General features: G+C 50.5%; 1 protein-coding gene across 1 annotated transcript in view; it reads left to right on the forward strand.

The window, feature by feature from the left end:
- LOC104671765 (protein tyrosine phosphatase receptor type N2) overlaps nt 1-27,097 on the forward strand; it is a 521,621-nt gene that overhangs the window by 455,372 nt on the left and 39,152 nt on the right. Inside the window, exons 8-10 of the mRNA XM_030932929.1 lie at nt 4,827-4,904; nt 22,965-23,084; nt 24,276-24,442. Of these exons, the coding sequence (XP_030788789.1) occupies nt 4,827-4,904; nt 22,965-23,084; nt 24,276-24,442 (365 nt within the window). The remainder of the gene's footprint in view (nt 1-4,826; nt 4,905-22,964; nt 23,085-24,275; nt 24,443-27,097) is intronic.

Below are 27,097 nucleotides of genomic sequence, written 5' to 3' on the forward strand. Positions count from 1 at the left end.
CATTTCTAAAATGAACTTTGTTTGGAATATTGGGGAAAATGTGGCTAAGTTTTTCATGCAGATTAGAGTTTGTAAAGATCCTTGTTTAGTAATTATCCTCCGACAGCATAAGGCGCATCACTAGGCCGTCTTTACACTGTGTATTCAGAGACAGAGGAACACACCTCACTAGCCTGCTAGTTCGTATGACATCTTCCTAAGAATCAGTTGACTAAGGGATAATAGAGTCAACACAGACAAATGGGTTTTATTTTTATTTTTAAAAAGTAGGCCGGGTGCAGTGGCTCACACTTATAATCTCAGCACTTTGGGAGGCGAAAGCAGGTGGACTGCCTGAGGTCAGGAGTTCGAGACCAGTCTGGCCAACATGGTGAAACCCCATCTACTAAAAATACAAAAATTAGCTGGGTGTGGTGGCGCATGCCTGTAATCCCAGCCACTGTGGAGGCTGAGGCAGGAGAATAGCTTGAACCCAGGAGGCAAAGGTTGCAGTGAGCCAAGACAGCACCACTGCACTCCAGCCTGGGAGACAGGATGAGGCTCCATCTCAAAAACAGAAAGTAAAAACCGAATTATACTCTTCATTGTACTTGGCTTCTGGCCATTGATTTTCATGAAGTCACTTGGAATAAGTCACACTGGATTCTCTGTGGTACCGGCCTCTCCAGGTGGGATGTGTTGCCGCGGAAGCCCCCATCTGGGGAGAAAACGCTCGGAAATGACTGCACCTCACCGTTCAGACGCTTGGCCCTGCACACCACTGGAGGGCACGGCAGCTCTGTGCTTGAGGAAGCAGTGTCCTTCCTTCTTCTGTGGTTCACTGAGGACAGTATGGACACATGTTTGCGGGCCGCAGACCACTGGCGTTCACTGAACTTGGCGTTCACTGAAACTTGGCGTTCACTGAAAACTTGGCGTTCACTGAAAAAGTTTCAGGATGACCACCTACACCAGGACACACACATAGACACAGATGAGTCTGCGCATGCATGTGTGCTGGAATCCAGAGCTAAAGGACACTTAGAAACTGCATCATCCAAGCTCCTCATTGCCTGAGCACACCGCCGTACAGATATAGGGACTGAGGCCTGGAGACTGTGACGTCCAAGCTCCTCACTCCCTGAGCACACCCGCCGTACAGATATAGGGACTGAGGCCTGGAGACTGTGACGTCCAAGCTCCTCACTCCCTGAGCACACCCGCCGTACAGATATCGGGACTGAGGCCTGGAGACTGTGACGTCCAAGCTCCTCACTCCCTGAGCACACCCGCCGTACAGATATCGGGACTGAGGCCTGGAGACTGTGACAGTCCAAGCTCCTCACTCCCTGAGCACACCCGCCGTACAGATATCGGGACTGAGGCCTGGAGACTGTGACATCCAAGCTCCTCACTCCCTGAGCATACCCACTGTACAGATACGGAGACTGAGGCCTGGAGACACGGACAGGCCTTTTCCCACAGTCAGGCAGTTTGTGTCGGGAACATAACAGTCATACAAATAAAAAGTATATTGCAATGAAACAGAGCAATGAGTAGGAGGTGGAGATTAAGAACGAAGATGGGAGGAAGCCAGAGTGGGTGCTGTGTCATCACTGAGCGAGAAAGGTGGAGGGACACACACCTGCCACGTCGGGTCGTCAGGCAAATGCCCTCACTGGAAAAACCAGTGCTAGTAGAAACTCACTTGATTTCCTCCACAGTCACTTATCCTGCCTGAAAACCTTAAATGTAATAAAATCTCTGCCTGGCCAGTTAAGTATTTGCTTGACTTTTCCTCGAAGGCTGCGTGAAATCGCAAGGAGGCCGCCTGTGGCCTTCACAGTTGCCGCTTGCACAAAATCCTTCTGCCCAGAATCATTTTCTGTTCAACAGAATGTGCCAGGAATTAAATGATTGTAATTGTCTCCTGAATTATTGTGAAACCGATAACACATGTCACCACTCGGATCATCATGCTGTTCCCACCTTCCCAGTGGCCCCCAAAGGACGGCAGGTGGGCAGGAGGGAGGTGAAGCCGGTCCCCACTCAGTCTGCGCAGCCCGTACTTCGTGTTCAGCCATCCCCTTGCAGCACCCTGACTGTATTTGCTTCTGTCTTGGGCATTGGAACAGGTGATGGGTGTGTGGACTTTAGGACACCTTAACAATTCAGACCTAACTCAACAGTCACCTTATCGACCCTCCTGCAACCCTATCCAGAATTTTACTTTCAATCACCTTTTTCTCATTTTGAAAGCAACTAAATGTGCTAGTTTTGAACATGCTTACAATTTTAAAATGTGTTGTTGTAGAAATTGCTCTGGAAAAAAAAAAAAAAGCACATTTAAGAAGGAGGTGGGATTTTCCTTTTTATGCATTACTATTTGCAGGGAAGAGACGGGGTCTCTGTAAATAGCTGTCACCCCCAACAAATGCATATTTCAAAAAATCGAAACTCCTTATTTCTGCTAAGCATTTTTCTACTGAAACATTCTAATTGGGGCTTTCAGTGGCAGTAACATAATTTTACCTGTATTGTGTGTGTTGTGGCGAATTTCAAAATGAGGTCCGGTTTTAATTATGAATCACTAAATCAGATGCACAAAAAGCTTTTCTCCCTGCCTCCCCCCAGCCCCCGGCTAGCGTCACCGTGTTGTTCTGTGAGAATAACTTACATCTGTTCCTTTATGCTCGCCCCTCTTTTATGGTGAACATAATTATAAGGTGCATTTGGTGCCTTCTTTTGTGCTGACAGCCATCATCTCTGGGGCTGGTGACGGCTGCATGGGGACTCACTGGCTCGCTGTTAAAGAAAACGTGCCCCACGTCAGCTTCCCAAAAGCAGCAACGCTCAAGGTGACACTGGGGCCACCACTGATGTCCTCATGCATTGGCTTAAAATTACATAGGGTTAAAACTTGCTCGTTTTTCACTGTGTTAAGAAATTTATTCTTTTTGGTTTTTTGGGGGTTTTTTTGTGATGTAAAAAATAATTTTTTTTGTTTTTTTATTTTTTTATTGTTTGTTATACTTTAAGTTCTAGTCACTCATAGGTGGGAATTGAACAATGAGAAATGTATTCTTAATAATTACCTTGAAATCTGGAGCATCATAAATCTCGAATCAAACCCTGATAGCAAAAGAGTACATTTTAGTCCTAGACACAATAGAAGGAAGGACTGTGCTTCGGCTGCACAAGCAGCTGCCTCCCCAAGGTGAGGTTCCCCCAGCGCAGCATCCAGCTCTCTGGGAGTCAGTCTCTGCAGATGCTTCTGGGAGGTGTGGGGGAGGAGCTGGTGAGTCCTGGGGATGATGGAGATGACCTGGTGTCTTCATGTCCTTTGCAGGGTGGCCTGGACTTGCCCTCTGGGAGACAGAGCCGCCTCCATCTGACTCCCCTCAGCAATGTGCTCAAATCCTGCTTGCCTCTCGAGGCTTTGTCCTCATGTTCTTTTTTCTTTTTTTTCTGTGCTTAATCTTCGAAATAAATGTAATAATTATGGTCTTCTAAGCCAACCTTCTCCCATTGGAGCTAGCAGGATGCGTTCGGACAAACTGGGGAGCCAGAGAGCCCACACCTGCGCTCTTTGTTTCTGGTCCCTGCCTGGTGAGGAAACAGAACAGAAAGCCACTCCCAGCAAGGCCCTTCCGCCGCGGCTCTGCCCGTGCCCCCTTCCACCCTGGCTCTGCCACAGACCCAGGCCCAGGCCAACCGGCTCTGCCCATGCCCCCTTCCACCCTGGCTCTGCTGCAGACCCAGGCCCAGGCCAACTGGCTCTGCCCATGCCCCCTGCTGCCCCGGCTCTGCCACAGACCCAGGCCCAGGCCCAGGCCACCCAACTCTGCCCGTGCCCCCTTCCACTCCGGCTCTGCCCGTGCCCTCTTCCACTCCGGCTCTGCCCGTGCCCCCTTCTACCCCAGCTCTGCCGCAGACCCAGGCCCAGGCCGACTGGCTCTTCCCATGCCCCCTTCTGCCCAGGCTCTGCCGCAGACCCAGGCCCAGGCCAACCGGCTCTACCCGTGCCCCCTTCTACTCTGGCTCTGCCCATGCCCCCTTCTGCCCTAGCTCTGCCACAGACACAGGCCCAAGCGCAGGTCGACTAGCTCTGCCCATGGCCCCTTCCACCCTGGCTCTGCTGCAGACCCAGGCCCAAGCCCAGGCCAACCAGCTCTGCCCATGCTCCCTTTCCAGGATACACAAAAACAAACCCCCACACACGACAAGTTAACTCCAGCAGGGAAGCAGGAGGTAGCGCTGGTTCGTTCTCCCAGGACGCTGGCAAGTTTGTCCTTGGGGCCTGGAGGAACCACGTTCACACTCTCCATTGAGAGCCTGGAGCTCAGCCTCAGCCCAGCCAGCCCTGTGTCTCTAGCAAGAAGCTCGTTCACCTGAACACAGGGCAGCCTGGGTGGGCTCCGTGGCCAGGAAGCTCTGGGGTCACTTGCAGGCTGGAAAGCTCATCCATGTCATGGGGCCGTACCTGCTGAGTGGGCTAATGACAGCTGTCTGCACTCCTTGGGCTACTGGTCTTCATTTCTGTTGATGCCACTCTTAGAACCGCAACCTCAGGTATAAGGAAAGCATTTCAGACATGGTGGCTCAGCTCAGGACGGCTGGGTCTTCAGACGCGGTGGCTCAGCTCAGGATGGCTGGGTCCCCATCTGTGCCAGGTGCTCGTTTGAATCAGCAAAGGGCAAGTTGTGTGTTGCTCAGCTCAGGAGATGCCACCCTTCCCTCCTCCTGAACCCGGGCTCTGCTTCTGGGCTTCCTAACCTCTGGGTTTCCTAACCGCCGGGCTTCCTAACCTCCTGGCTAACCGCTGTCATGTGGTCTTGTCTCCACAGATGGATCACGACCCGAGGAACCCCGCGTACATCGCCACCCAGGGACCGCTGCCCGCCACCGTGGCTGACTTTTGGCAGGTGAACTTTTTAAAATTAAAATCTCTCTGAAAGGAAGATCTCAATAACTGGGTCACAAATCGTGTCTTGAATCTGATTAAGCCAATCAAACTTCTTACAGACACTCATCAAATGTTACTTATATCAGAATTTCAGTCCGTTCGTATTTTTTATTATCAATCTTTTGTTTTCCAAAACTTGAGTATGAAAAAATTCCCTTTGAGAGATGTAATGTTTTCAAGATCATTACTTTTAAGCCACTTTACATTTGCATTTTATAAAACAGCGAGGATAAAGTTAGTAAGTGTTTACATCATTCCATGTTATTGAAAAATGAGCCTGTTTTCCATGGTGTTGTTATGATGATGGTCACAGCAGGGCCCCCGTGCAGTTTATCCTCCTCTCCTCGAGTCCCGCAGGGCATCTAAAGGCCAGGCGGTGCTTCTCTACTCAGCGCAAGCCCAGGTCACACAGACGGAGGCACAGACACGAGGGCTGATGTGAACGTCAAACGTCAGCAAATAGAGCAACACGCAGAGGGCAGGGGGGTCTTCATTCTCCAGCTGTCCCCGGGTCCCCCCTCACCAGCCACATGACAAAGCTGAATAGGAATGGGTTCTGGAACCTGGAACGTGGCCGTGAGTTACCACAGGAGCACAGGCGCTGGCCACATGTCGGGCACACCAGCCGTCCCCGAGCCTGGCAGAGAGGATCTCCTAAGGAGATTCGAGCTGGGGACAAAGGTGGGAAGCAATGCAGAATCCCACGTGGCAGAATCCAGGTAGGGAGGTGCCTGTCGCAGCAGTGATGCCGGGACCAGGCTGCAGCCTCCTGGCGATCCACAGCCTGGGCCTCCTGGCGATCCATGGGCGCCCGTGCAGCACTGGGGTGAGACGTTTCCTAATGTCGCCGTGCACCGGAGTCGGTAAATTCATTTCTGCTCCAGGCTCTTCCTATTCCCTGTACTTCCCTCTCCCGGCTTTCCCGTCAGCCTCGCATGACTCCGATTACAGGAAGGACAGCCTCCTCTCTCCGCCCTTGAGAACAGTCTCTGAGGGCTTTCCAGAAAAGTCAGGAACAGACCAGGGTTTCTGAGGGCTTCCGAGCACCCTTGCATGGTGAGCATTTGAATCCTCAGTTGCCATCATCCCATTTTATGGGCAAGGCATGTGGGTATTGGAGAGATGGCATCACTTACCCAGGGCAGCTGGGATGACACCAGGATCTAAAACACGTCGGTATGACCTGCTCTTTGTGTCTGCCTGTGTCTTCATGCTATTGAAAATAAATAAATAAATAAACAAACAAAACTAAACTATCTCTGTGTGACATTGTTGAAGCTTGTAATCCCGGCATGGCACGGCGAACCTGTGACACTTGGATGGTTCTGGGGGCTCTTGGTCCCAGCACCCTGGGGCACTTGAGTTCCCTCCTTGTCACCGCTGGGGAGTCACCCAACCCGGTGAGAACATGCCTGTCCCAGGGAAGATGGCAGCCTGGGGCCCATCACCTCGGGGTTTCATGGTAGGAAGGTCTTCTTTGCATGGCACACACCTGCCTTCCTGGAACATGGACCCATCTGTCCCAGCTCTACCCTTAGAATGGAGCCCCAGGGCCCACGCAGGGACGCCCCCTGCTGCACATGCTCATCCCGGCTTCTCAGGGAAAAGGACAGAGTGTTTGGAATTGGAGGGCAGGCAGGGAATGCCCACGGAGTCCTAATACCACCCGAGTTTTCATCCACCTCAACCCATTACCCAAAACGTGCTTATTTGTGTGTGGCGTGGGGTGCCCCCGAATATGTGTTCTTTCGTTTTTATGAGCCCTTGGGCCCCCACAGCCCAACATCAACTTCATCTCCTCACCTGTGCAAGACTTCTCTGTCCAGCAAAGCCACAGGGTCTGGAGGGTGTCCATGCTTAACAGTCACGGTGATGCTCACATCCACCCTCCATCCTGTGTGAAGGATCTCGGCATTCACACTCAACGACCACGATGATGCCCACATCCACCCTCCGTTCAGCAGGTGCCACATCCACCCTCCGTCCTGTGTGAAGGCTCTTGGCGTCCACACTCAACAACCACGATGATGCCCACATCCACCCTCCATCCTGTGTGAAGGCTCTCAGCGTCCACACTCAACGACCACAATGATGCCCACATCCACCCTCCGTTCAGCAGGTGCCACATCCACCCTCCGTCCTGTGTGAAGGCTCTTGGCGTCCACACTCAATGACCACGATGATGCCCACATCCACCCTCCGTTCAGCAGGTGCCACATCCACCCTCCGTCCTGTGTGAAGGCTCTTGGCGTCCACACTCAACAACCACGATGATGCCCACATCCACCCTCCATCCTGTGTGAAGGCTCTCAGCGTCCACACTCAACGACCACGATGATGCCCACATCCACCCTCCGTTCAGCAGGTGCCACATCCACCCTCCGTCCTGTGTGAAGGTTCTTGGCGTCCACACTCAACGACCATGATGATGCCCACATTCCGCCCTCTGTTCAGCAGGTGCCGGGTCCTGTGTGAAGCTCTCACATGCTGACCTGTAGTCTTTGTGGTCCGTGAGACTCAGAGGCTCATAGCGTGTCCAGATTCACATGGCTAGTGAATATAAGGCGTGAACCATATTTCTTACTGTTTATTATGGATAGTTGCAATTGTTAGAGGCAATTCATTTGATCAGTGTTTACATCTTATGAACTGTTTTAGAGTGATTATCAAAGAGCATACATTCTTGAAATTGAAATAATGCATCTCTAAATGAAGTAAGTAGAGACAAATTTTAAAGCAAGGTGAAATGCAAGACAATTTCAAGACACATCTCCGTCAGCAGGTATCAGGTGGTTCCAGGAAACCCCAGCGTCCCTCAACCTGGTCACAGCTCTTCTAAGACAAGAGCTCATAGCCAGTAGTCTCAGCCCTCCCAGGATGTTCTCAAGTGCGCCAGCCCAGCAGAGCCTCCAAGAAATCCTGAACTAAAGAAACTTGCTTCATTTTGCTTCCTGCAGACTTCCCTGACCACGACGTCATTGCTTCCACATCCCCCCTCATCCTGGGGATCCCTCTGTGCAGAACGCAGGAGCTGCCCGCCGTCGATGCCCTAAATCCACATAGAGCAGGATGGAGGAGAGTTGCTTCCTAGCACAGTCACGTTTGCTTGAGGGCCTCTAAAACCGTGTATTTTAGAATGTCAGCATCTCTCAGGCATTGCTCTCCATTGAATAATTACCATTGAGCCCCAAGATTGACATTCTTAAAAATTCAAAGTTAGGGTTCTCTTTGCCCTGTCTGGCTTAGCAGAATGCAGGCAGAGGAAGCAACACCTGTCTTTACAACCGCCCACGGAAGGCAGAACTTTTCCAAACCTACAGTAATGTGTACCTTTAAGGACAAAGCTGGATTTGAAACATGAAGTTGATGGTGACGAAGTCAACAGGCTGAGCTGGAGTCAGCATTGTCTCCTCCTGCATCCCCCGTCTGGACCATTCCCAGATGCTGACCAAGGATCGGGACACAGACCAAAGGTTATGGATCATCCCAAAGCACCTTCCTTTTATCTCTGGCTGTTGCTGCTGATCTGAAGCGCCTCCTTGAGGTGGGTCCACAGGTGTTTCTTCTCTGTCGGTAATCAGCGAATTCCAGGAAGAAAGCATAAGCGTGAGAAAGGCTGTGATGGGAAAGACGGCTGTGTCTGCCCCAGGCCCATGCACTCCTTGGGGGGTTAGAAGTGTCCCCCTCATCTCCGCCTCCCTGTCACACAGCCTTTCCCCACTGTGGATCTATGTCGGGGTCCAAATTTCCCTCCTCTTCTAAGGATGTCGTTGGACTGAGAGCTCGTCCTAGCCTGTGTGATCTCACCTTAACTCAACCACATCTGCAAAGACCCTATTTCCAAATAAGACCACTTTCACTGGTTGCAGGTGGACATGGATTTGGGGGTACATGATTCTACCCAGTACAATGGCTAAGAAGAAAAAATACCTTTTCCAAACAGCTAATTGGCACCCACGTGACATGGTGATGGATCAAGAGTCTGTTCGGAGGTCACTGGGAGGCTGGGAGGCAGAGGAGCCAGGAGGGCCCCAAGGTCCTCAACAAGAAATGCTGTACAGGGGCCCGTGGGTCCAGAAAGGAGGACCCTGGAAGAGGAGTTCAGGGGAAGTCCCCTCAGTGAGCATGGGGCATCAAGGTCACTCCACGCACACCAGCCTCTTCCCCAGCATGGCGCCGTGAGGCCCCGTCAACTCCCCTTCCTGTGGGTCCCACAGCACCTCTGTCCATGCTGCGGCTGCGAGCAAAGCCCAGAACATGCACGAAAATCCACAGAGGGTCACCACTTACTGCACACACGGCACTTTCCTGCAGTGAATCAGCTCTATATGGACACTGGATGCATTTCAAGAATTTGATTTCCAAAATTTGACTTACATCAAGAAATTCCTAAAAATAAAACCATTACCTAAAGGAAGATGTACCCCAAATTAATTCCTTGTCTGTGAGTGCCCTTCAAATCATTCAGCTTAATTCCTGGTCCTTACTCCATCTCAGAGGGGTCTGTGGAAGTCTGAGCGACAGTTCAGAAATCAGTGTTACTAGTAAGTAAACTGGCCTAGAAATAAAACATACCTCAAGGAAAGAATACCCATTTGGGGTTGAGGGTGTCATTTTGTCATATAAACACTTTTTTTTAAAGTGTGGAACAATTTTAAAGGAAGAATGGAAAGGAAACTTAAGTATGGGACAATCTTGTGCTACATTATTTGAAGTCATATCAAGATCTTAGAAAGAAACATTTTCACTGTCCTCTATGCTGGTCATTCTGGGATCATATCTGGAATATGACGTTCATTCTGGGATCATAAATTCAAAAAGGGTGCTGACATTCAAAACACAAAAGAAAAAGAAGCCAGAGTTTGGTGGAAACAGCCAGGGTGGTGAGAGTTTTGAACATCACTGCAGGAGGCAGGAAAAGCCGTCCTCGGCATAGAGCACCACCCACAAACTCCCTCTTCCATGCACGCTGCCGCTGTCCGCCCAGACGTCACACAGGAACTTGGCCTCAGCTGGCGTCTGGACTTCGTGGTGCATAAAACTTTCTTTTTAAAATCCTAAGACTCTAGATCTCAAGGAGGGTTAATAATATTCTAATAAATTTTCAATTAGGAACACGAGTTTGGCTTTGTGAGGTTTTACTATTTTGTTCAATGCTTCTAAATAAGGAGTCTTAACACCTTGTACCCATCTGTTGACACCCCCAGGTGTTGAGCGCTGGTTGCTATAAACACTCTGCTTGGGGAGGCTGAATGTCAGGAAGGAAGGCGAGAGAAGGCAGGGGTCCACGGTCTACTCCTGGATCCCTGCGGCTCTGGGTACCTGTCAGATGGCCTTTCTCTAGAAAGTGTATTTTAATCTGCAAAGATGCCTCCCACCTGCCAAATGGGGCCACCTTGAGTGAAAGACACACACCCATTGGAGAGGATATCTGAGTCCAGGTGGCATAAGGAAAGGGGGCTGGGGGAAGAAAGGAAGTCCCATCTATTGAGCTCTTCGATGCCAGACCCTGGGCAGGCACTTCCCGTATGGGATCTCATCTGGCTGAGCCACTGGCCCTGCGATGAAGCCGTCATGAGCCTCCCATCATTCCACCTCATGGGGTCCCTGGAGGCGTCAGATTCATAGAGGCAGGCAGTAGAGGGCAGTGGCCAGGGTTCAGGGAGAGGACAGTGGGGAGGGGCTTGATGGGGACAGGGTTTCCGTTTGGGAAGATGAGAATGGCCTGAAGAGTGTGGTGACGGTGACGGTTGCAGAGTGGGGAGAAGGCCCTTACTGCCCTGCACTGTGCGCTTACAAATGGTAAATTATATGTTAAATATGTTTTGCTACAATTAAAATAGAGATATATAGAGCAAGCCCAATTCTACCCCGGATGAAGCTGTGGCCCAGAGAGCCATAAGGACCCACCCAGGTCCACACGGCTAGTGGGAGGCAGAGCCCATTCTAGACCCGGACGTGTGTAGTGCCAGGATGTCTCTTCACCACACACGCTCCATACAGATGAAGAAGGCACAGTGATTCATGAACACATCTCTATAAACAGAAAAGAGAGATCCGGCTGCGGTGACCTCGGCATGTCCAGAGTAGGCGTTGTTTACCAAAATACATGTGTGCTTAGACTCAAGGCACAGAATATGTGAAAGTCAAACTCCTCAGAGACGGGCAATAAAGTGACACTTTTTCCAGGTGCCAAGACTTCCCCACGGGGAAGCAAGGTCTGCACCTTCCCGGGAACGCGGCCCCGCAGCACGTTCCTGGCCCAGTCATGTCCTGGTGCACAGGGCCGCTGTCACAGAGAAGCCCCTGTAGGCGGGACTGTAGCTGGAGGATAAGGACTGCCGGGGAGGCAGGGGAGGGAGCGCGGGCATCGACAATCCATCGCGGACCACCTCCCTACCGCCTGCCCCTGCTGTGCCGCCTTCCACCACACCCTGTGCTACGCGGCTCATGTCAACCGAAGGGAGTTGGCCACCCGCCATCCCCCTTTCCTATCTTTAGAAAGAGCTGCAGAATTATGTGCTCTTCTTCCAGAGGGAGCTTCTGTGTGTCACCACCAAACACTGGCTGTGCCCAGGAGATACACAACAGCTGTTTCTAAACCAGAAATGTAGGCAGCGTGGTCTGTCACGATCAGGTGCGGAGTGGATGTCTGCAGATGTGACATGGAAAACCAGGGCCCTGGAGCCCAGGCACGGGGACAGCCACCGCGGGAACTGACTCCCCATATGGGAGGCTCAGCCAAGAGGATGACTCCAGAGTCAAGCCTTGCCTCTCCTGTCTGACAAACAGGCTGCCTTTCAGGATGGAATCAGACACAAAGCAGTTCCCCCGACCCCCAGGGAGAGCACAAAGCACTCGCTGAAGTCAGCAGGTGTCCTGCTGGCATCGGATGCGTGCTGACTCTTATTGCATCAACACTTTACCAAGAAAAAGGTGCACTATCAATTTCTAGTTTCTGCTTTCTAAAAGTATTCTCTGATGAAGCCTCAGCTGGGGGGATACGTTTTCTGATTTCCAAATTGATAGGCTTGATGTAAATACACCTTTTTATTATTTGGCATCTGTAGATCATAGTTCTTACTATGGTTAAGAAAAAAACCTGAACTTGGAACTGCAGAAGACCCAAAGAAATTAAAGGTGTTTCCTTCCAACTGCCTGCCAGTCACTGGCGACAAGGCCGAGGTGCAAGAGAATGACAGTTCAGAGCTGACTGTCACCATGCAGGGCCACCCACCACCCAGTACCAGTGGCTTGTCTGCCTCTCTGTCCGCCTGTCTGCCTGCCTCCCTGTCTTGTCACTGTCTGCCTGTCTGTCTGCCTGTCTGCCTGTCTTGTCTCTGGCTGCCTGTCTGTCTGCCTGTCTTGTCTGTCTGCCTGCCTGTCTGCCTGTCTTGTCTCTGGCTGCCTGTCTGTCTGCCTGCCTGTCTTGTCTGTCTGCCTGCCTGGCTGCCTGACTGTCTTGTCTGTCTGCCTGCCTGTCTTGTCTGCCTGTCTGTCTGTGTATCTGCCTGTCTGCTGTGTCAGCCACTGCACTGGTCCAGGCAGGGGTGAGTGGGAAGATGGCAGACCTGGATTCCACACCATGCACTGTCTCTGGGCAGCTTCCTTGATCAGCCCAGGATGACCACTTCTGGCATCACCATCAGTACCACCAGCAAGCAAACCTCAGAGCATCCAGAGATGACCCTGGCCTGGCCTCGGTAGAGGGCATGGCCCCACACCACCTAACTTTTAAAAATGTTTAAATCCTCCAAAGATGGCATCTGCTCAGCCCTAGCTGGTTCACGGCCCCCAGCTACTCACAACCATTGTAATGTTCCCTCGGCATGTGGGAGGTAGGGCCCTGAGTCTCCAGGACAGGCCCGGTGTCCAGCAGAAGGGGCCCTGAGTCTCCAGGACAGGCCCAGTGGCCAACAGCAGGGGCCCTGAGTCTCCAGGACAGACGTGGCGTCCAGCAGCAGGGGCCCTGAGTCTCCAGGACAGGCCCAGTGCCTAGCAGCAGGGACCCTGAGTCTCCAAGACAGGCCTGGTGTCCAGCAGCTGGGGCCCTGAGTCTCCAGGACAGACCCGGTGTCTGGCAGCCTCCTTTCTTGTCAGATGTGTCCAGCCCGGGGCCACAGCGTCTGCTCTGGGTCTGTGGTTACCCTAAGTGGTCTGGCTCCAAGAGCATAAGAACATCCCCCAGTCCTTGCTGCTCATCACCCTGTTCCACCCCGGACAGTGGCTGACGTGAGAGGGAACCGTCTACAGATCTCACTGACTGGAGTGAAGAGGCTCAGGAGGTTAGCAGAGGGAAGTGACTTCGGATCCTGCTACCTCACAGTTGGGTTGATTTTAAGGCATGTTACTTGATTAAAGGGAAGCACGAGAGTTGTGTTCTTAGTTAATTTCTTAGGAAAAACTTGATTTTTCATGTCCGTGATTGATAAGTACTTTACCCACATGCCCGAGACTTTCCAGGACATTGTTATATTTCAAAGGTTTGGTCTTGCTGGACTTTTTTCATTCATAAATTCACAAACCTTTAAAGGTGAAAGAAACTGTTTCTCACGTTACCTTATCTAAATTTTGGGTTTGAAAGCTGTGACCTTGAAGCTTGTCTGTGGTCCTGCTCGAGACAGTGCAAAGATGGTCGGTTGGTCTCTCGCCACACACGAGCAGAATTTAAAATGGGACTCCAATAGAAAGGACGGGTCCAAGATTCCTTTCCGACTGATTCTTACGGCTCCCAGCTGAGAACAGCGGGCTCTGCTGCTCCTGTGTGTGATTGCTTCCCAGCCCCCGCCCAGCTCCTCCCCTCCCCACTCCTCCTCTACCTGGGACTCCTCCTCCGTCTGGGATTTTTCCACCAGCAGTATTTCTGCCCAGGAGGAAGAGCAAGCCTCAGAATGAGAAGGACTTGCCACTGCACCGAAGTCAGGTCTGCGTCCTCTGGGAAAGACTCACAGCCTGCTTGTGTGCGAGCAGACCCCGTGTGGCTTGGTGTGGCCACCCTGCCGCGTAGGGGTTCCCACAGTGGGAATGCCCTTCCTCTTCCTCTTCCTCTCTTGCTTCACAACTGGATCTGATGCATTTATGTCAGGTCCTGATCTTGAAAAGGAAAGGCCGCCCAGTGCGGCAGCTCCCCGCAAGGAGACCAGGCGCATGTTTAACCGGGAACGCAAGCACAGGCAGAGGCCACAGGGAGTCTCAGTGACGCCTGGGCCAGGTGACTTCCTGTGCGGGTCCAATGCCTGATCACAAAGCCACCCACGGTGGTCACACAAAGGCTGGGTGGAGAAGAAGTCCAGTGTGTGAGTGTGCATTCCCACTGTGGAACCCCTACGCGGCAGGGTGGCCACACCAAGCCACACGGGGTCTGCTCGCACACAAGCAGGCTGTGAGTCTTTCCCAGAGGACGCAGACCCGACTTCGGTGGAGTGGCAAGTCCTTCTCATTCTGAGGCTTGCTCTTCCTCCCGGCAGAAATACTGCTGGTGGAAAAGTCCCAGAGGTTGCTGCGGCTGCTCCTCCGCCCTGGGATGGGGCTGCAAGGCGGCATAGGCGTCAATCTGACGGTGGCACAGGGGGGTTCCTCCTGCCACCCCCTCATCAGCCTTTCCATCAGCACTGCTGACGTGTGTGTGGGCTACGTCGCCTCACCATGTCATCCCTAAATGAATCCCACACTGACATCTTTGTTTACTAAAAAAAAAAAAAAGCCAGGTAGGTGCAAAATGAGTCGGTCACGGACGGCATCACAAAGGTTTTGTCACCCTGCGTTGGGTTATATTACCGTGTCCAAAGGTGCACGGCGTGTGCACGGCGTGGCCTGGAGCCGTGACTCTCACGAAACCAGAGCTGTGAAGGCTGAAGCTTCATTTCTTAGGACTGTCCTCTAGGCAGGGTGAGAGCGGGGTTGAAGGGTTTCCCCTGCAAAAGATGTCACACACATTATCTCTTCCTCTTTAATCTGTTTCAGACCACAGAGTTTAACTTCCCAGTGTTGGTGAGCTCCTAAGGAGTGAAATGCAAGTGTTTTCCCATTAACTGACTCCTTTTAAATTTAGCTGCGTTGTCTTTATAAGGCTAAATCTCCATTCAGCCCACGAGAGGACACTCGCAACAGAAATGAACAGAAATGAGCTGTGCAGCAGAATTGCGCGGGCCCTGCACCTGCTCTGGAGGAAATGCATGTTTATGGCAACCGCTTCAGCAGGATGCAGTTACTATGCTTGGTTTTGTTTGTTTGTTTGTTTTGTTTTGTTTTGTTTTTGAAACAGTCTGGAGTTCAGTGGCCGGATCTCAGCTCACTGCAAGCTCCACCTCCTGGGTTCACGCCATTCTCCTGCCTCAGCCCCCCGAGTAGCTGGGACTACAGGTGCCCACCACCACGCCCAGCTAATTTTTTGTATTTTTAGTAGAGACAGGTTTTCACCGTGTTCGACAGGATGGTCTCAATCTCCTGACCTTGTGATCCGCCCACTTTGGTCTCCCAAAGTGCTGGGATTACAGGTGTGAGCCACCGTGCCCGGCTATGCTTGTTTTTTTAAAAACTGAACACTTGTCTGTACATTTAAGCAAGTCCTGGAGGACTTCTGCCATGCGAGCCTTTGATAACATTTTCTTTTAGTGATTTTTTTTTTACATAAATATCCAAACGGCCTCTTAGAAATGTAAATTGTCTTCAATGAAGCATCTGTTAGATGCCATGGAGGGTAGAAAAGGTAACTGGTCTAGGATGGAGTCTTTAAAGAGATGATCATCTGGCAGAGGAAAGACATAATGGCAAAGACAGGACTAATACAGGCAGGAAGGGACACATCACAAAAGATTAAGTAGAAGGAGGAGAAGCTTTCCTTCTGAAGGGGCCCAGGGATGTTTTGTAGAGAAAATGGCCTGGGGTTTCACTATTTCAGTTTTTTCTTTTGTTTTTCAGAGATGGGATCTCACTATGTTGCCCAGGCTGGTCCTGAACTCCTGGGCTCAAATGATCCTCCTCAGCCTCCCAAGTAGCTGGGACTACAGGTGCACACCACCACATCCAGCTCAAATGTTTCAGTATTTCAGATTGATCATCTTTCCTTAAATCAGATCTTAGTGGAGCTTCAAAAGAGCTTTTTTTAAGTGTGTGTGTGTGTGTGTGTGTGTTTGAAACAGAGTCTCATTCTGTCACCCAGGCTGGCGTGCAGTGGCATGATCTCAGCTCACTGCAACCTCTGTACCTCTTATACCTCCTAGGTACAAGCAGTTCTCCTGCCTCAGCCTCCCAAGTAGCTGGGATTACAGGCACCCACCAATATGCCCGGCTAGTTTTCTATTTTTAGTAAAGACAGGGTTTTGCCATGTTGGCAAGACTGGTCTCGAATTCCTGACCTCAAGTGATTCGTCTGCCTCGGCCTCCCAAAGTGCTGGGATTAGAGGTGCGAGCCCCCACGCCCAGTTGCTGGGTTTAGAGGTGCGAGCCCCCGCACCCAGTTGAGTTATTTTTAATTGTATGTGTTTAAGGTGTACAGCCTGATGTTCTAACACACACAGACATCATGAATGATGACCACAGTCAAGTTAATGAATACATGTCTCCTCGCGTAGTTACCTTTACTTTGTGTGTGATGAGAGAATCTGAAGTCTACTCTCCGGCAAATCTCTGTGCCCAACACTCTTACTAACTACAGTCACCATGTTGAATGCCAGGTCTCCAGAATTCAGCCATCCTCTACTGAAAGTTTCTACCTTTGGATCAATCGCTCCCCATTCCACCCCCAGCCCCAGGCCCTGGGAGCCCCCCTTCTACTCTGTCCCTGAGTTCATCCTTTTTAGGTGCTACATGTGATTGAGATCATGGGGTGCCTGTCCTTCTGAGTCCGGCTTATTTCATTTAACGTCGTGTCCTCCAGGTTCATCCATGTTGTCAAAAATGACAGGAGTTCGTTCTTTCTTAAGGCTGAATAATATTTCATTGTGTATATACCACATTTTCTTTATCCATTATCCATTGACGGACATGTGGGTTGTTCCGAATCTTTATTGTGAATAGTTCTGCAATAAACAAAGGGGTGCTGATGTTCCTTCCACACACTGATTTTATTTCCTTTGGGTCTATACCCAGAAGTGGGATTACTGGATCATACGGTGGTTCTGTGTAATTGTTTGAGGCTCTCCATACTGCTTTTTGTTTTTTGTTTTTTCGAGATGGAGTTTTACTCTTGTTGCCCAGGCTGGAGTGCAATGGCATGATCTCGGCTCACTGCAACCTCCACCTCCCAGGTTCAAGAGATTCTCCTGCCTCAGCCTCCTGAGTAGCTGGGACTATAGGTGCACACCATCATGCCCGGCTAATTTTTGTATTTTTAGTAGGGACAGGGTTTCACCATGTTGGTCAGGCTGGTCTCAAACTCCTGACCTCGTGATCCACCCACCTTGGCCTCCCAAAGTGCTGGGATTACAGGTGTGAGCCACCATGCCCGGCCCTCCATACTGTTTTCTGTAAAGGCTGCCCTCACTCACATTGCTACGGTATAGTGTGTAAGGTTCCCTCTCCTTCACATCCTCTCCACCACTTGCCATCCTCCCCTTTTCGGTGGCAGCCATCCCGACAGGCACGAGGTGCCAGTGCCTGTGGTTGTGATTTGCATTTCCCTGATGACATTCAGCCCCTTTTCACGTACCTGTGGGCCATTTGTCTGTCTTCTTTGGAGAAATGTTTGTTCAGATCCCTTGCCCATTTTTAGTTGGGTCATTTGTTTTTTGTTTGTTTGCTGATTAAATACTTAGCACTCAAAAAGGACCTAGAGTGAAGAGGCCCTGTGTTCCTCTCCATCGGTGTTGATAGGAAGCGTAGGCGGGGTGGCCATTGTTCCACACCTGTGGGTGATTTGATGGGTGAAGGAGAGAGTGAAGTTGCAGCGGGTGCATCTGTTACTAGGGCTGACATCACAAGGTACCGCAAACTGGTTGTTTTGAAACAATAGGAGCACGTCCCCTCGCAGTTCTGGAGCCTGGAAGTCTGAGATCCAGGTGTGAACAGGGCCACACTCTCCAAAGCCTGCCAGGGAAGATCCCACACGGACCCTGCAACTTCCTGTGGCTGCCTGCCATCTGGGGTGTGGCTTGGGTGGCCACAACGCTCCGTCTCTGCCTGTCTGCGCATGGCCGCTCTCTGTGTCTGTGCCTTCTTGAGGTGTTTCTCTTTTCTTCTAAGGACATAGTCACCTGGGATTGGGACCCACTCTTGGCTCAGTTGCATCTGCAAAGATCCTGTTTTCAAATAAGGCCACATTCATAGGTACCAGGGGTTAGGACGTCAATATAGGCTGTGGGGAGGACAGCGTTGAACCTGTAACAAACAACAATATGGTTTTTAAATCTACCGTCAGTAAACTTACTCAGGTCAAATAACAGCTGAAGTCTGCATTTCTTGTTCGTTGGATCAGTGTCCGAATTACTGAATTTGTCCACTTGCTGCTGCTGAACAGCCATCAGGAGACACCACCGCAATGCTGTGCCCCTGCCGGGCACATCGGGATGGGTTGGGCTCACAGAGCCTGGCTGCAGGCTTTAACCCCAGTGTTTGGTGGTCTCTGAGAACCACTGGGCTGACCACTTCCATTCCTGCTGGAATCATAAACAGCAAAGCGCAACGTCACTCCCCTCCCCACCCCAGGCCCACAGAGCTGGCATGGCTAGAGCCTTCAAGGGGGATGCCGAGGCATGGGGACGCTGCATTGAAGAAGCGTGTATAATGGGGGAGGGTCAGTTCTTCTCTGAAGTGTGGTGCCAGCTGTCTGCACTTGGGATCCGGCACTTCCGGCTCATTCTCAGTCCATGTTGGTGGCTTTGGTTCGATCCAGGGCTGGTGGTGGATGGTGGCACCTGCTTCTGCTCCAGGAGGGGTAACCCCAGACTCTAACCCTGCAGTCTGAGGGTGTCGTGGGTGGCTATGGAATCCCACAGTGCCCAGGGACACTGCCACCAGCTGAGGTTGGGGTCTGCCCCTCCAGCACCTCCAGCCAAGTGCCTGATACACAACAAGTGCTCGGGTATGCAGGTGTTTGGGTGTGCAGGCGTTCGGGTGTGCAGGCGCTTGGGTGGGCAGGTGTTCGGGTGTGCAGGGGCTTGGGTGTGCAGGTGTTTGGGTGTGCAGGGGCTCGGCTGTGCAGGTGTTCGGGTGTGCAGCTGTTCAGGTGTGCAGGTGCTCGGGTGTGTAGGTGCTCGGGTGTGCAGGTGCTCGGGTATGCAGGTGCTCACTTGTGCAGATTCTCGGGTGTGTAGGTGCTCGGCTGTGCAGGTGTTTGGCTGTGCAGGCGCTCGGGTGTACAGGTGCTCGGGTGTGTAGGTGCTCGGCTGTGCAGGGGCTCAGGTGTGCAGGTGTTCGGGTGTGCAGGCGCTTGGCTGTGCAGGCGCTCAGCTGTGCAGGCGCTCAGGTGTGCAGGTGCTCAGCTGTGCAGGTCCTCGGGTGTGCAGGTGTTCGGGTGTGCAGGTGCTCGGGTGTGCAGGTGTTCGGATGTGCAGCTGCTCACTTGTGCAGGTGCTCAGCTGTGCAGGTGCTTGGGTGTGCAGGTGCTCGGGTGTGCAGGTGTTCGGGTGTGCAGGTGCTCGGCTGCACAGGTGCTTGGGTGTGCAGATGCTTGTCTGTGCAGGTGCTTGGCTGTGCAGGTGTTTGGGTGTGCAGGTGCTCGGCTGTGCAGGTGTTCGGGTGTGCAGGTGCTTGGCTGTGTCGGTGCTCCGGTGTGCAGGTGCTCGACTGTGCAGGTGCTCGGGTGTGCAGGTGCTCAGCTGTGCAGGGGCTTGGGTGTGCAGGGGCTCGGCTGTGCAGGTGCTCTGGTGTGCAGGTGTTCGGGTGTGCAGGTGCTCGGGGGGGCAGGTGTTCGGGTGTGCAGGTGTTCAGGTGTGCAGGTGCTCGGCTGCGCAGGTGCTCATCTGTGCAGGTGTTTGAGTGTGCAGGTGCTCGGCTGTGCAGGTGTTCAGGTGTGCAGGTGCTTACTTGTGCAAGTGCTTGGCTGCGCAGGTGCTCTGCTGCACAGGTGCTCAGCTGCGCGGGTGCTCGGCTGCGCAGGTGCTTGGCTGTGCAGGTGTTCAGCTGTGCAGGTGCTCGGGTGTGCAGATGTTCGGCTGTGTAGGTGTTTGGCTGTGCAGGTGCTTAGCTGTGTAGGTGCTCTGGTGTGCAGGTGCTCGGGTGTGCAGGTGCTCGGGTGTGCGGGTGCTCGGCTGTGCGGGTGTTCGACTGTGCAGGGGCTCGGGTGTGCAGGTGCTCGGGTGTGCAGGTGTTTGGCTGTGCAGGTGCTTAGCTGTGTAGGTGCTCTGGTGTGCAGGTGCTCAGGTGTGCAGGTGCTCGGGTGTGCGGGTGCTCGGCTGCGCGGGTGTTCGACTGTGCAGGGACTCGGGTGTGCAGGGGCTCGGGTGTGCGGGTGCTCGGATGTGCAGGTGTTCGACTGTGCAGGGGCTTGGCTGTGCAGGGGCTCGGGTGTGCAGGTGCTCGGGTGTGCAGGTGTTTGTGCAGGTGCTCGGCTGTGTAGGTGTTTGGGTGTGCAGGTGCTTAGCTGTGTAGGTGCTCCGGTGTGCAGGTGCTCGGGTGTGCGGGTGCTCGGGTGTGCGGGTGCTCGGCTGTGCGGGTGTTCGACTGTGCAGGGGCTCAGCTGTGCAGGGGCTCGGGTGTGCAGGTGCTCGGGTGTGCAGGTGTTTGTGCAGGTGCTCGGCTGTGCAGGGGCTCAGGTGTGCAGGGGCTTGGGTGTGCAGGTGTTCGGGTGTGCAGGTGCTCAGCTGTGCACGTGGTCGTGGGGGCCGTGTTCTCTTATCCTTCACCAAACAGGAAGTGCTAGAAATGGTCATTTCTGGAATTCAACAATACAGTTTTGTAAACTGCCTATTTTAATGAACTACATGAAGATTAAATAAGGACCCTGGGTCATTATTTACTTCCTGAAAGAGAAAGTTATAGATTTCTCAAAGATTTGTAACACAAACCAATCTTAACTTGATTACGTCTGAAAATCCTGTATCCAAATGAGGTCACAGGTGCCAGGGGTGAGCACTTTCTGTATTTCACCTGTCAACAAAGACCAAGCCAATGAGAAAGAAAATAGTGAAACTTCTCCCCGATTAGAAATTGAACCTTACTTGACTGGGATTTTTACTGATATTCTGTATTCGTACCAAAATCCAAACGGATTTTTGCGATGTACTGTGAGGTTAACTGCTCAGGCACTGCTGTTGAAGGCTGGAAACAGATGGAGAAATGCCGTAGTTCCCCTCCTAGATTGGGTTGCTATGTACCGATTCGAAGGAACACAAGATAATGTAATCAGATCCGTGAACAGCTTGTAATATTGGTACCCAGTAGGGCTGCCTATTTGTTTGATTTAGTAAATTCCCCTCTCTGCTTTTATACACAGTGACCTAAAAAGAAATATTATTCCCCAGAGCGCCTTTGGGATTGTTTGTTTAAATTAAGTTTCATTTGGATTTAATCTTAACCAAATCTTCAGAGAGTCGGGAAGGCGCCCCATAATGAAGGGCGGACGCGAGAGCCAATGAGCGCGGCTTACAGGCCACGCGGATCCCCCCAGTCGACGGGGCTCCGTAATGTCACACTTGGGCGGCAAGGAGCCGAGTGCCGGATGATTAGTTTATGGTCTAGATCATTGTATTTTTATTACAGTCATAAAATCTGTGTTTTTCCTCATTTTCGTAATGGCTTCCATGAGCTTCTCCACCTTCTGAAGGCACATTAAATTGTTATGTGATGGAAGTACCGATTTGGAGGAGCAGGTTTGAAAGCCTGAAAAGCTTAGCATAAGAAACACGTTTTGAATTCTCATCTTGTTGTTGGATGGGCACTAAGGAGAAAGGAAGTGCGCGAATTTGAGCATAATTCATATTTATTTGTGGGCTTTTCATAAATACTTCAGTTGGTTCCGTTAGCTTCCAATGTAAATGATACAGAGTGAGGTGCCCTATTTCAGCCCCATGAGAACATAAATCAATATTAAAAGAGGAAAATATCATGTATGTGTCTGATTTTTAAAATATAAATGTGAAATTCAGTAACATGCACTACGATGACAGCATTTTATATTTGAGATATGAGGTTTTTTAAATAACAAGATCTTAATTGGATTTTTGTATCTGTTTTTAAAAGAAATAGAAACTGTCTTGGATGCCAAATTTACATCTAAATGCAGTTGCTTACAAACATTTCTGCCAAGTTAATGTAACCCATTGCAGAAAAAGCAGACCCCTCTTCACTCTATAATTTAATATGCTAATAAAAATCTACAAATGCCACATCAGTGTGCCCCACAGGATTAATGGTTTTGGGTAATTAGGCTGTAAATGTTAAGATGTAGGCTCACAGCCACAAGTAGCCAGTTGTGTTTGCACAGAAGCGAGGTCAGAGGACTTTGTGTCTTTGTGATTTCTGTGTGTTTAAATGTGCTTTTGTTTATTGTGTTTCAATGTGGCTAATAAGAATTAGTAAATCAATTTGGTATTTGCTTTAATCTGAATAGTGTTGCCATATTGCGGTATAAACAAATGAAACTGCAGCAGTACAGTGCTGCTTTTCCGTGATCTACTTTGAAAAGAAGCGTTTCGGAGACTGCTTCTGATAGGACAGCAGCTTCACCAAGCAAAACGTTTCTCTAGGTGAGCAAAATGATGCCAGCCACCAGCAAGCGAGGGTGTTGGCCGAGTTCCACTTGCACCACCTGGAGAAGTGCTGGCTGTTATGTGTGGCATTATAGAAAGTTTCCTTTACAGATCAAAAGTTGGAAAGCCACACAGCTGAACCTAGAACTGAGGAAGCTCTAAATGGCATGGGATAAATTTGCAGGGATTTCTAATATTTCATGGAACATGCAAAGTATGGGCCAGTGCATTCAGAGACACTCAGGCAGCTGCGGAGTAAACATGTCTGAGAAAATGAAATAAATGTCCTGTGAATGGAATAAATTTGGACTGTGCTTCCGAGTGCAGTAATTACACGTGTCACACGGTGATGAGACAGTCACGCGGTGGCCACGGGCCTTCTTTGTCCACAGATGGTGTGGGAGAGTGGCTGCGTGGTGATCGTCATGCTGACGCCCCTCACGGAGAACGGCGTCCGGCAGTGCTACCACTACTGGCCAGATGAAGGCTCCAACCTCTACCACATCTATGAGGTACTCGGACCAGAACCACCCAGGCCAGGACCCGCCAGCTGGACGAGGAGCACTTGGGCCCCGCTCCCGCTCTGAATGGGATTCGTTATGGCCCCAGCAGCCTGGCCCCGTGCAGGGAGGCTCAGCACCCCCCATGTTCAGGGGATGGAGGCTGAGCCACCCCCAAGGGCCATACTGCACATGTGGATGCTTCACACGGCTGTGTGGTCATGAACCAGACCCTGGGAATGTGGTGTGGTTTTTATTTTTTAGATTTTCTAAATCCAAATGCTGACAGAGTAGAGAAAACATTTGCCTCACAGCATGGTCCCGGTCCCATATAACAGGACTTTAAGTGGGGTCCGTCTTTAAAAAGAACCTGGCTCCCATCCTTGATGCCAGTGCCTGAGCCGTGTGGCCTCCCTGTGGCTCTGCTTGGAGTTTTGTGGCTGGATCATGTGACCTTTTTATTTGAGGATAACCTGCTGACCAGGTTATTTATCTCGCTGGATTTTCTGCCCATGTCAAGAATGAACTAAATAAACATAGGCAATTAAGCCAGCACTAGAATGCATGCTTTGATTCTGTTTGGCATTAAACGGAGTGAGAATCCCAAAGCTCCACAGGGGGAAGTGAGTTAGAGGCTTAAGTGTGAACCCTAAACCACACAGCTGTGGCTTTGGGGTTCCTGCAGAAACGCTTAGGCTGGGAAGTGCCTGCGCTCAGGTTCACATCGGCGCGCCTCATGAGCCTTTTGCTTTTCCTGTTCTAGATCCAGGCGTGCACATCACGATGGAGTCTCACATAGAGTGGAACCATTTAGCAGAACACATAGTTGTGTCGCTGGTTTTGTTTAAAAGTGTAATTTTTCTCTGGTTCCTTTCTTTAAGGGTTTATATAACATGGACATGCAAAAGACAAAAAGTAGGATACTTTTGGATTGTAACTTTTAAAAAAATTATGTGATGCTCAAGCCCCTAAATAACATTAAACACACACACTCACACAGAGCTATCTTTAGCATAAGTGTTAACATTGGGAAGGTGGGAGGGGGGCCATGAAGCCGAGGGAACCCCCTGTGCTGTGAAATGGGGCCTCTTTGCAGCACCCACTTCTCTCGTCAGACATGGCCCTGGGCTCCTCAGTGCCTGCGGTTTGGTTCACGATGTCCACACTTGTCTCTGTCCCCCTCCCTCCTGCCCTCCCTACCAGGTGAACCTGGTCTCCGAGCACATCTGGTGTGAGGACTTTCTGGTGAGAAGCTTCTATCTGAAGAACCTGCAGACCAACGAGACGCGCACCGTGACCCAGTTCCACTTCCTGAGTTGGTATGACCGAGGAGTCCCCTCCTCCTCAAGATCCCTCCTGGACTTCCGCAGGTATAACGCACAGCCCGCCAGCAGGGCAGTGTGCGCTGAGTGCGCGGCAGAGGGGGAGTGATGCCAGGTTTCTGTGCTTCTAAGATGCCCCTCGCGCCAAGGGCAGCGTCTGTGTCAGCACCGCAGGGGGAAGGGAAGGGAAGCGAGAGGTAGGAAGTCTCCATTAATGGCACGTGTTAATTGTGAGTGATTTTCTAGTTTCAGAGTTATTAAAATGTGAGGGGGAATAGGCATCTTAGAATTGTGGAAATAGGGCCATTATTTTTGATAAGATTCTTCCACTGACAAAGAGCCTAAAGCCTATGAGCCACAGGATACTGATGAATAAAGCTCAGATTTTCAATTGGATTCTCATCTGGCTGCGTGGTGGAAAGAGGTAACAAGTGCAGGCCCAGAAACCACCCTGGGTGATCTTGCAGGAAAGCCCGGAGACACTTAGCCCGTGGCTGTCTATATTTTTAGGGCTATTTTGAAACTGACCTTTTTTAAAAAATTCAGTTTTTTGTTCATTGCTCCAGTCCACCGGTCACCCAGTAAGTTGTCTGGTTTTAGAGTGTATTTATTGAACTGTTGAAATGAATGCTAGACTCTGTCTTACAGGAAGAAATTGACAATGAAAAAAAAAAAAAAGCAGCATTTAAGACCACAGCTTTGATTGTGATAAACAGTCGGTCCACACTGGCTAGGTGGTGGTGCTTAGCGAATAAACCACCACAAGGAAAATGAAATTGTCAACAGCATCAATGACCAAGCTCTAAATTGTATAGAATATATCTTACATTTAACTGACCAGAAGTCTGCCTGTTGAGGAAAAGAGATAAATATCCAAACAAGGAGAATAAGAACCAAATGCATTTTAATCCAGTGCTGTGCCTCTATCATAAAGTGACTTGATTGTTAACAGTCACTCATCCTTGGGTCTACAGTTACGTCACTGGAGGGAGGTTAGCAAGACCAGGACTGTCGTAAAGAAGGGATTTGGAATTCTCTGTGGAATTCTTGAATTTCTAAAGCTTATTACGATACAATTTCTTTTGCCTTTTAGTCTACATTGAAAAGCAAAATACAGTTTTTTGTAATTTGAATCCATAGCAATCAATCAAGAGCCTCTCCAAGGAGACACACAAATCTGGTGTCACAGCCACAGCACACACTCAGTGGCCCCTGCCTGCCATCACCTTCCCTGGGGACGCAGAGCGTGGATCCAGAGTCCTGAGTACAACTACTATACAAGTTCCTAAAACAACTACTGTACACAGTTCCTTCCCTGCCCACCCTGATTTCCTGGCCATTATGTACATTTTCTCAACACAGATTTATTTCTAAAGACATACTATGTAGAAATCTTACATAATTTCCTGAAATAGAGTCTTCAAAAAGCGGTCATTCCTGGCAAAATGGATGTAGCTACAAAGACAGCAATTCATCTTAACACCCCATCTTTGTGTTCATCCAGTGTGTTTGCACATATATGCATATGGGCACGTTGCTACATCCATATCCATATATGGACTGGAACATGTACATCACCAACCCTCTGTGTTTACGATTCATCACCAGGAAAAATTGGATTCCCGAATTTCCCTTGTTCCACAGTCTGAGGAGATACAGCCTAAGAAGGTTTTTGTTAAATTCAAAAGTTAATGAACCCCCAGACACGGTTTTGAAAGCCACGTCGGAGTAGAAAGCTTTTCTTGCCTGCCTTACCTGGCACTGCCCAGCATTTCAGCCAAGGCCGCCTTTCATGTGTTACCTGGACAGTGGGTTTGAGTGAAAGCTTCACACTTAGACACGCATTGCCGGTGGTGGATTTTCTCTATAAAATAGCCACCCCGATTTCCTCAACCGGAAAGGTGAGACCACTTCTGAAGACACCGGCCATCTTCATGCTACAGGGTTTCTTATCTTTGAACAATAGACGAGGCGTTCTCACTCTGGCCTGGCGCCTTCGCCAGGCACCGAGATGTGTAATTAAATATTTCTGGAGCCCAGAGGGAGCACATTTACACTTTAAAGAGAAACTGCTAAGAGATATTTAGCATCACATGTGAGGGCTTTGCTTTAAATTCTCTCTCTCTCTCTCTCTGTCTCTCTCTCTCTCTCTCTCTCGTATTACTCTCTCCCTTCTTGCTGTGTGCAATGGCGCTCACTAACGCTGCTCACGGTAAAACGGACAAACCCTTACCTTGCCAGCTAATTAGCGGTGGCCAGTGTCATTTTTGTGATGTTGCAGCTAGTAATATGAGCCCAGTTGCATAGTCACAAAAGTGATCATTGGAAACTGTGACTGTCCTGCAGGGGGCGATGTGGGAAGCCCCTTTCTGAGACTCTAACGACCTCTGACCTTGCTTGCTGGTGCTTTGCATGACGGTGCACTCTCGCCCGGTTACCCGGGGGTTGGTTTGTATCACTAATCATTCTTTCTCAGTGAATTCCTGTTGTGGAAGTTTCTATAACATCAACTTTTCCTACTGTGGGAGACCTTTTACTCACTGACGCTTTGTTCTGATGGAGTCAAATGAGGCAGCTGTGTCACCTTCCTGAATAATCCGTGGTCTACAGCTTGGGTCAACTGGATGAACTCTTGTGTTCAATATGTAGTGGTTTTGCCTCTCTATTTGCGATGCTTTGCGTGTAACGATACAACTGCATGAT

The sequence above is a fragment of the Rhinopithecus roxellana genome, chromosome 6 (genome assembly GCF_007565055.1).
Source record: "Rhinopithecus roxellana isolate Shanxi Qingling chromosome 6, ASM756505v1, whole genome shotgun sequence".
In the NCBI taxonomy this organism is placed as follows: Eukaryota; Metazoa; Chordata; class Mammalia; order Primates; family Cercopithecidae; genus Rhinopithecus; species Rhinopithecus roxellana.